We start from the raw sequence: 10724 nt of genomic DNA on the forward strand, positions 1-10724 counted from the left end.
TTTGAAATGACGAAAAGATATTATACTGATTTCGGTCGTAAGGTCGGGGGATCGCCCAAAACTTAAACGCTGACATTATCTTCTTCATTGAACTGGGATTACCTTTACAAAAGATACACATATTTTGCGCGTAATAATTATGGAAAATTATCCGTTAAATTATCAAAGTAATTATCAAAAATAAAAATTTTATTAACTGTAAGTACTTTTTATTTAAATCAGTTTTCCTTTAATATCGTTTCTTTTAATGATTTCTCTTAAGTGATTTTAGATATATATCGAAAATTAATGATTTTATTGTACTAGGTATTATATTGCGGGATTCGCTAGTTATTTGGAAACCATCCTGGCTAATTATTGTGGAATTCGTCACGATGGGCTAACTATCCTGCTTTTATCCACACTTATCATCCCTTACTGGTGCTTTACCAGTGTATATCGATGGCGATGGTGGGATCACTAATTCATTTTCACTTATTAACAAAAAAAAGTATTGCCCTTCAGTTATTCCCATGCCGAGTGTTGGCAGTCACACACATAGTAAAGATAGCGGAATTAAACAAAATAATTCTAATTAAACAACCAGTAAAAGTCTATACTACGCTTACAAGAAAATAATGAATTACATAATAATAAGAGCATTATGAATATTAACAGATAAAGTTTAAGTACGTAAAATATATTTCATTACAGATATTCGCAAATAAGGACAACACGCTTTTGTAAAAAATATTTTGTTTCTGCTTTGGCGTATTAAAGATTATTTTCCAGGGTGAGCCTGGTCCCTTAAAAAGGTGTGTAAGTACATTCAGACATATTTTTGTGAAGCTTCTCTCGGATCCTGGTGTGGGAAACAGACAATTTTGGGGTGGGCACTGTCCATCCGGCCCCCCTTTAAATGCGCCTATGTATTTCTCCCGTAAATAAATAAGACTTTCAAATTTTAGAATCTGTCGGCAGAAGTACAGAAAAACAAAATACTGAGTATGCATTTCTAGCACCATACTTCGATTGCATTAATTTTACTACGAGTCACGGTTATCACTCGACGTCAATTAGGTAGATACCTTAGAGTATAAAAACAGAGAATAAATTACTACATATCTACAATAATCTTAAGTCTAAATTAAATTCCCAAAAAAGATAGCAATGAGCCGAGAAATTAGTTATTTTTCTTAAATAATACATTTCTTAAATTACCTAATAACTTTTTAAGGAATATTTTCGTCGCTGTTGTGTCAATCGTGTCGTCTGTCGTCGTATTGCGTCGCTAATTAACGTCAAATTTTTTATCTTAATCTATAACCACATTACATAAGTGTAACGAAATATTACTAAAAAAACCAAATTGTACTTAATTTTTGGAAGTGTCTCAATTCGATAATTATTAAGGTATCAGATCATATAAATAGCAACCCCACAGATAAGTCATTCTGTTTATGTGGTTTTTAGGGAACCATGCTTACTTATTTTTATTTCCTACATTATAATTAGTAGGAGAGTAAGTAAAAATAAATCTGTTATCCCTTTACATTTCTATATCTTAATACCTAATCGTAGAATAAAGAGTCTAATTTTAAATCGATTGTACGTAAAAATACATGCCTACTAGGAATTAGTTAACGGACCAAAATAATATTTAATTATATTGTATATAATAATACAAAGAAGTATCTAAGCATTAAATTAAATAAAGTTAAATTATAAATTGTCGATTAAGGAAGTTAGGTTCTTACAAAGTCTATTTAAGGAAGAAGCGACGTACTACCAATATGAAATCCATACTGATTCCTTGTGACACAGTTCATAAAAATTATTTTAATAAATATTTTTCACAGATAACAATAACTTTGCTATTTGCGTAAATACATACTTAATATATATACATATGAATCAGAACATTTATCAGTCATATTGGTTTTAATAATAAGTATTTTTAATCGAGGTTAAGTAATGGTACTTAATTTTAAAATAAATAAAATTCGCACATGTAAGTACCTATATTATTTTTAAGTAAGATATGTTCATGTGTCATTTAAGTACATTGTAATATTATAGAACATATAAAGTTTCACGACAATTATATTGGTCCTTTAATTTAAGCAAATTAATTTATGAGTCGAATTAACAATACGTTATGAATAATTGAGGAAGCTAGATTATAAATAGGTACTTACAACAATTAAGGCAGTATATACATATCTACTGCCTATATTTTTATTAGTGCTTACATTAATATAAAGCCCGCCGTTATCCGATATACAATACAGGTATTTTTAAGTGAATACACGTAAGTCTCACTTAAATACTATAAAATTATGATTTATCTGTAAACCAGAAATTAAATTCATTTTAGGGTTTCATAGAAACATTTCGTTATAAATTGAGACTCTTTTACTCAACAATTATTGAGGATGTCGAGTTTTAATTCATGTCAAATTCAAGCATAAAAATTTAAGAATTTATTAACCCAGTATCATGAATAATATCGTCAGATTTGTTTACATAATTTCTCATATAACTTGTAAATTATAAATAAACAATTATCAAATTTCATTTAAGTGCAACCGAAGAGTACCATTATATATATATTTATATTTTAAGTAATCTACAATAATTTTGGAGTGCCAACCGACAAAGTCGAAATTTAAATGAATGCGAACACCTTATTTTTTAACGTCGGTTCAGACACTAATAACTACTTATACCTTAACGCTACTTATGAATCTATGGCAGGTACAAAGGCTTCAAAGAACTTTATTAAGGCTAGGATATCCATGGTGAAAGGTGGTATTAAATGATTTTTTTTTATATATTTTCAATGTACCAAGTGGATACTGCATAGTATTTGTTTCCTCATAATTTTAAATGTTTTCCTACTGGTCGGATGTGTTCGTATTCGTGTCATTATTATTTTTGAGATATAGAAATATATTTAAGTTTATTATTATTTCTCAAGAAATATTAATTTACTTTTATCCGAGTACCGAGTACTTTGAATACTGCGCAGTATTTATTCATTTATCTTTTGATTCAGTTTTTTTATATATTTCAAATATTCATCACTTTCTTAATTTAATACGTTCACAGATACGCAATAATAATTAAGCAAAATAATGGAAACGAAGATATTAACTAGATACTTATTTCGGTACTGTAATACCTAAATCACCACAATATATCTAAAGAATTAACTGTTAATTAACTGCCAGAATTGTTACTGTAAACTATTGCAAATAATAGCTATCAATGATAGTATAACTGTTAGATCCATTTATATTATTTACATGGAAGTTATAATTTTAATTCTTAAAATAATTGTCTATATCTATAACGCCACGAGGATACCAGGATCGTGCACGAGTCCTTAAGCAATGTGATTAGCATTACACACTGTTAATTTGTTTTGCTATTCGTGGGACAAACCACTTGGAGCTGATGCAGAGGAAGATCACGCACCACGATCGCGTGGAACGCCATATTTGCGGTTGCCAATATGTACTCGCATACTGAGAACCAGGTGAAAGCTGGAAATGATAATAAAAAAATAATTAAACGCCTGTATGAACAGATTCATAAATGTGGAGCGAAATAGGTATGTTTGGAGTGGAGAATTTAGCATTCATTGTTTTTGCCTATACCTATATGAGAGACAGACACCTAGATGTAACATATGTATATTTTATATAAATTTATATATGTACACAGGCAAAAATCAAAATTGATAGCGTGTAAGCATTTTTCTCAAAAATATTTAGGTACAAAAACGACAAATTTTTTTACTTCTTAATACATGGTGCATCTAGGTGACAAGTTATTATGGGAGGCACAATTTTTTTGTTATTCTACTGGCAAAAAATGCTTATTATTTACATGTCACTCTAAAATTTCACAATATATAATTCGGGATTTACGCAATATAGTCATATACATATAGGGTCTTACGTTATATAATCAAGGGTATTATATAATATTCAGTAACTTCAGACATAAAATTATATATATATATAATTTGTGACTTTACAAAATTTAGAATATTAAAATCTAACTTGTATTGGAAACGATATCATAAAGCGTCCGAAGTTGTTCCATTTTCAAAATATTTCTTTAGTTATTTTAACATAAAATTCTTGTTCCAGTTGGCTAGAAGAAATCAGATTAATTAATTGATTGTTATGTTGCTCACTGGAAATTACATTGTGTTCATTTAATAAAAAATATAACTGGTTATTTTAAATTTTTAAAGTGATAATTAATTAATTTGTTAAAATGTGTAAAGTTAAAAATCTTAGAGAAGGAAGTAAATGAAAATCACGATTCATAAAATATCTTCGGCCACTCAGAATTAATTGTATCTTACTCTATGTTAGACAAATCATGACAAGGAATGTTTTCGACAATTCTAAATCGATTTTGACGATTATTTCTTTCATAGAGAAAAATAAACGAGAGGAGAGCGTTGATTGAAATAATAAAGAGTAGAAGAGGCAAAATGCTGGGCCACCCTATACGACATGACGATTTTTTTAAGAGCATAGTAGAAGGAAAGATAGAGGGCAAAAGAGGAAGAGGAAGACCGAGGATTAACTACATGGGACAGATAAAGGAAACACTAGGCGTCATGTCGTATAGGGAGATAAAGGATATGGCCTGGGATAGAGCTGGCTGGAGGAAGATGCATGGATTGGTTGCACCGACAAGAGGAAACTCTTAAATGAAAATGAGAGAAAAATAATTTTTATATTTCTTTATACCTACTTTTTATAGATGATTCCAAACATAAAGATATAATTTTATCATAATTAAAAATCGTCTTTTTGGGGAACAATATAATAAAATTTCTATTTTAATATTAAGTTACGCCACAAAGTGCAGTGTACAGTGTAATAAATTCGACTATCATGTACCTAATCTAATATATAAGATAAAAAGGAATACATTTGTAAACATTATTTTTCATGTCCAACGGAGGTTGGTAGTTAATTTATAGGCGTGTACGAAGGTCATGCCATTTTTATTTGGCCTCATAGCCACCAGGGATAAGTATTTAAAGATTAACACAAATCAACGTTTATCAACTATTACTACATCCACAAAAATGGACTTATATGTAGATATTTAGATATTATGTACCACATACTAAAGAAGTAACTTCTATGAGCTGTATTTAAGTAATAATTAATAAGACTAGACAGCTTATTAATCAACTGCTTATTTGATTATAGTAACTATTTAATTATTAATAGGAACATCGACAGGCGAAATAATAAAAATTATTTTTGAAATTAACGCATTACAATTGAAGGTATTCGTAAATAGTTTCTATATATCGTGTCAAAATGATGATAATAAAATCGAGTACGAGTACGAGAAGGTCGTGTTGATCCCAAAATTAAATGTAAATATTTGGATAGTTAAATAAGCGAAAATATAAAATTATCTACTTAGATACGTATTATAAGTTATAAATCTACGAATATTAAAGACGTGATGTGTTCATTTATAAACATATATTTTTCTAGAGACTAGAGATGTGGTTGAAGTCCTTTAGGTACTTTATTTCGTAATGTTGTAAAAGCGAATCCAGGAAATTCATTTATGCTTATACAATAAAACCTATTGTGTGATAAAGATAATTATGTTCCCTTCATGGGTACAGGGAACGTATGTTAGTCACGCGAAGTTTTTTATCGCGTTCTAGTAGTTATTTACCCGTTAATATGAGTATTTAGCGTGATAATACTCGTATTTTCAGATTTATGTGGAAATTTCTATACCTACAAACAATATTGTATGTGTGATGATATTTTAGTTTTGTCACTATAACTTGTTGATAATAAAGCTACAGTGGTGAAATTTAAATGATTAATATCTTTTTAATGAAGTCTGAAACCAGCAAAACTGGAATTTTACGGGAATTTTATGAACTTACTATGTTTGTCGTTTTCGATATTTGTTTTGTTTATTGTAATAAAATGAACATCAATTTTTAAAATAATATAAAATACACAGTTTCCATACAAATTTGACAAATTAACTTAGGAAAAAACACAAAAGCGTAGCGTTTGTTTTTTGTTGTTTCTACACTTTTTTTTTTGGGAGAAAATTTTCGTTTTATGTTGGTAAAAATTTTTAGTACCTAATAATAAATGTTTTCAATAAATGAATGAACGAGTATACTTTATTTGCATTATATAATATAGGAAATAAGGAAGATAATTAATAAATATAACAATATAATTGTATTAGTATAGTAAGGCGGTCTTATTGCTGAGAACAATCTTTTCAAGTTGAAGTTTTCCATTTAGTTTGAGAGTCTTAAATTTTTCCAAATATATTAAAACCTAATACGAAGACTTGTAGTCTATCTATATAGTATAGTATATATCAAGTATGTTTTTGCCAAAAGAGTCCATAATAAGAATTATATATTATTTTATTAATAATAATTATATGTTGGACAATTTAGCTTATTTCATCTAGTAAACAATTTCTGGCCTGTTACGTTCGGAGGCTTAACTTCTTAAAAAAAGAGCACAGATGTACTCATACTTTTAACTATGTCCATGCACATAGGTATTATTTCCGCTCCTGATTTTGAGGTGGGCACCAAACAATTCTACGACGGGTACCACCCGATGCTAGTACAGTATTATAATCTGTGTTCAAGTATAAAAAGTCGATTAGGCATAGATATCTACGGGTTACATTCTTACCTAAAGGCCTGCAAAGCAGCCGATGCCTCAGGAAAAATATGATAAGGCCAACAGTGGCCGCTATGGCCACGTAGAATAGTATCCACACGAGTTTGTTGGTCCTCACTGGTTGCACGACGTCGCTGGCGATGCAGCCGACGCGCGCACGGCACAGCATGTGCAGCAAGGCGGTTATCATGAACACGATGAAGATTTTCTCATGCACGACTGAAAATTAAATAATATTTATTTATTCACATTATACATTCAGGAGTGCCCTTGGAACTTGATAGAAACTTTTAATCCAGCCCGCCCCTTTAAAAAACTGTAAAGAGTTTTACCAGGGGTGAAAACGCGCACGCGACATTCCTAATGTTGCAGGCGTCTATAGGGTACAGTAACTGTTTACCATTGGATGGGCTGTATGCTTCATTGCCATCTTTTATGGTATAAAATAATTTTACTAATTACTTTTTTCCATTCATCTGTTCATAACAATCTAATAACTTTCCACTGTAGGGAATAAATCTCTCTTCTTAAGAAAAGTATGTACTACTAGTACTATACTGGTGAGACAATTTGTATAGGATGTGTTTTGTACTTTATTCTTTTAGTTGAATCTTCTTCTTCTTTGTTGTTAAAGTTCTTTTACTTCTTTCGAACACAGTAATAAAAGACTATCACCTTTTATTTTTAAAATTTAGTATTTTAAACTGATTAATTTTTTTTGAAACCAGTGTTAATACAAAATGTTGATCAGCTGAAAATAGGTATGAATATTATAATTGTACTTACAATAATTTTCTCTGTTCGAGACGTACGTCACTCCAGTCAAAGCGAATAATTCTATAAAATTGAGCCAATAGCAAGCTTCTCCTAATTTCGTCGCTAGTACGCGAGACTGTAATATGAATGGTGCATACAGATATAAAAGTAACTAATATTAAAGGGTATTGTATAAAGCCAAATGAGACTAATAATAAAATTCGTTTGTAATTTTTTATATAGTAATTAGTATAGTGTAGTTTACATAAGTATATATAGTAAATTTAATTTTTGTTAACTTGAAAATCAAAAAGTTATTTTGCGTCGAAAACTTTATGTATCCTAATGTCAATTATATTTTGTATAATATCTTTTAGGTATATACGATACAATTATTTATTAATTTATATAAACGATATTGGATTTTCCACAAAGGCTCACCTTTTCCTCAACGATATGCGCGGTGCGTTCTTTGTGATAGTTGTAGTATAAGGAACCTATTAACAACCTTGGACCTAAGTGGAACGCGACACATATCCGCCACACGTACCTTTGTGGACTTATGCCTGTAATCGCACTTATTGATGGCACTACATTGTATACCTGTAAACAAAGACAATTAATATTTTAAAACGCATAATTGATATGTAAAATTAGAGACAGAGTTCAAATAAATCAAATGAAAGTTATTTTTTTAAACATTTTGCGTCATATGTAAAAAAAAAATACGGACTAAGGACTAAAGGAATAATAATCAGTTTTAGAATGGGATGAAGCATTTTTATAATTATATACTACTTTTTTTTAATGAGTGACAATGAAATGGTAACCTCGCCTGCGCTATCGGTATACGCTGGCGAGGCACCAGTGAGAGGTGATAGGTGGGATGAAAGCAAGTCAGTCAGCCTATCGTGACAAATTTCACTAGAATTAACCACAATGGTTAATTCTAGTGAAATTTATAGACAATAGAATTTAATTAATATTGTTAAACCTATTTATTATATTTATATTACTATTTGCGTCACATAATTCTATGAATATTTATTTCTTACATAACCTACGTCCTAAAACCATTAATAGGTAGATATTTTTATAATCTTTTTTTTTATAATACAGGGGGTAAACGAGCTTGCGGCTCATATGATGATAAGTAACTACCGGCGCAACACCGTATGCTGTCGGATTTTTGAAAAATAATATGCTCTTCTCTTGAAGGTTTCGATGTTGTATTGTATACATATTTACCATAAATGTTACTGTATGGCTGTAAATGTTTAACTAATTAAAGTTATAATTAGCTAAAAATGAATACCCACCCTACAATGTGTTTCGTGTATGTCATCTGCTTGAAATATCGACGCTGTCACGTAACAAAATATTAAAGCACCAAGTGGAAGCCAGAGGGCAGTTAAACAAATCTCTCGGAGACCACATGACCACAGCAGTCCCTGAATAAAATAATATATTAATAATTATTTATAAAACTTATAATTTTATCTTTGTATTGACATGTAATCATCATTATCATCATCTCAACCATTATTCATCCATTGTTAAACGTAGGCCTCTCCCATAGACTGCCATAAAGAAAGGTCCTGAGCTACCTGTATCTACTGATGATTTGTAATACTCAGATATAAAAAGAATGTAAAAAGGGAAGAATTAAATATACGGGGAAAAGTAGGTAGGTAGCTGTAAATGTCGTACCTAATAACTCAGTTGGACTGTCCGACAGATTTCATGAGAATGATGACCAGAGGATGAAGACTAAGGTACTAGTATGGAAGAGAAAGACATATTACGTCGATCTAAAAAAATTTGAGACAAGGGAAAAACACATAAGTATACTTCAAAATATATCAATCTATGCTCTTTTAGTGCAATTACAAATCATCATCATTATTTTCCTGCCCTTATTCCAATTATTTGGGGTCGACATAATGACATTTTATTCATATTATACAAGGTTTTGACTTTTAGTGTAATAACAAATAATCTTAGTGTAACTTATTATCGAATTATATAATTCTTATAGGTGTATATCTATGTATATACATATCTGTATTAAAGATTTCTGCCTATGTTTAGCAAATCACTTGTAGTTTTTGAAATATTTTTTAGGCTTATTTAATTTTAAAAATCATTTAGGTACGTATATATATATACATTTCAGTATTTATTTGTCCCTGGATCACTATTCTGTCTCTAGATGCACTTACCTTGTATTCCAATGTTTTAACACTTCTATTTACATTGCACGCAACGCTTGTGCGGTTAATATCTTCACGCACAACCAAATTTGGTGGCGACTGTACTTGTGCGTCATTTACCATTTTATCACTCACGCTGCAATTTTGAAACGAGCTTCACATTCTACGAATTTGCCTTCACCTTACGTTTATTGATAAAATTTGGCGTACAATTATCCAACTAGGTTTACACGCATCCATAGGGAATTGTGAGCTTTTTATTACAATCGACGTTTGTTATGTTTATTAGCAAAAAAATCAAACAACGTTTAAAATTCCTTTGTGCTTTATACACGGGTGGTTTTGTTAATAAAGTACAATGATAAAATGCGTGTGGATGACCCTAGGCGTGGATTGAATGAGGTTATTTGGACTTGCGCAGTGAGCGCTTACAGAGGGGTGGGTAGCCCTATATTTGTAAGGTGTAACGTCACCTTCAGATATACGCTAGCGTTTATTTAACAGGTGAAAAAATATTATATATAACTTTCAGGGATAATAGAAATTAAAAAAAAAACAGATACTTAATTTTCATCTATACTTAACCGTAAATTGTCACTCAATTATATTAATTGCTGACCTCGAAAATAGGTTATATAATGCCATAACAATAAATATATTATTAAAAAATAAATTAATATTAAGTATTTTAGTATAAGATTTTGTTGTGCCTTAGCACAGTGTTGTTATAACGTATGAGTTGATACCATAATACTATTCAAGTGTATTGACGATGGTTGCTGTTTTCTAAGTTAAAAAGCACATCTGCTGCAAGAACTCATATAGCAAGGTGACGTCAACAATTCCAAAAAGACGTCATTCTTTAATAATTTTAGGATCGTTATGTTATCAATTAATAATATATTTCGAATGATTATGGTCCATCGCAGTGGCAGCCCATGAATGTAGTTATGGGTTATGTTATGTTAGTGTTATGGGCACTGCCTAAGATATTGTTCATGTGTATGGGCGACGGGTACCATTTTCAATTGAGTAGTTCATCGGCATGTTT

The 10724-nt window shown here is 30.3% G+C and overlaps 1 protein-coding gene across 1 annotated transcript; it reads right to left on the minus strand.

Moving 5' to 3' along the window:
- Positions 1-1902: 1902 nt before the first annotated feature.
- On the minus strand, positions 1903-10106 carry LOC113509163 (post-GPI attachment to proteins factor 2-like). Its single transcript, XM_026892479.3, has 6 exons — positions 9683-10106; positions 8780-8911; positions 7902-8063; positions 7491-7596; positions 6717-6923; positions 1903-3527 (listed from the first exon to the last, which is right to left on the minus strand). Exons 1-6 carry the CDS (start codon positions 9794-9796, stop codon positions 3397-3399), a joined length of 852 nt encoding a protein of 283 aa, XP_026748280.1. The 5' UTR covers positions 9797-10106; the 3' UTR covers positions 1903-3396.
- Positions 10107-10724: the final 618 nt, after the last annotated feature.

Source organism: Galleria mellonella, unplaced genomic scaffold (assembly GCF_026898425.1).
Source record: "Galleria mellonella isolate WM207_F2 unplaced genomic scaffold, CSIRO_AGI_GalMel_v1 utg96, whole genome shotgun sequence".
NCBI lineage: Eukaryota > Metazoa > Arthropoda > Insecta > Lepidoptera > Pyralidae > Galleria > Galleria mellonella.

What these genes read in the sequence shown, in the direction of transcription:
- LOC113509163 (XM_026892479.3), bottom strand. Translation starts at nt 9,796, where the DNA reads ATGGTAAATGACGCACAAGTACAGTCGCCACCAAATTTGGTTGTGCGT. An exon ending in CGCATATCGTTGAGGAAAAG is followed by an intron (nt 7,597 to 7,901) that starts GTGAGCCTTTGT and finishes TTCATATTACAG; the next exon opens with TCTCGCGTACTAGCGACGAA. An exon ending in CTCGAACAGAGAAAATTATT is followed by an intron (nt 6,924 to 7,490) that starts GTAAGTACAATT and finishes TTTAATTTTCAG; the next exon opens with TCGTGCATGAGAAAATCTTC.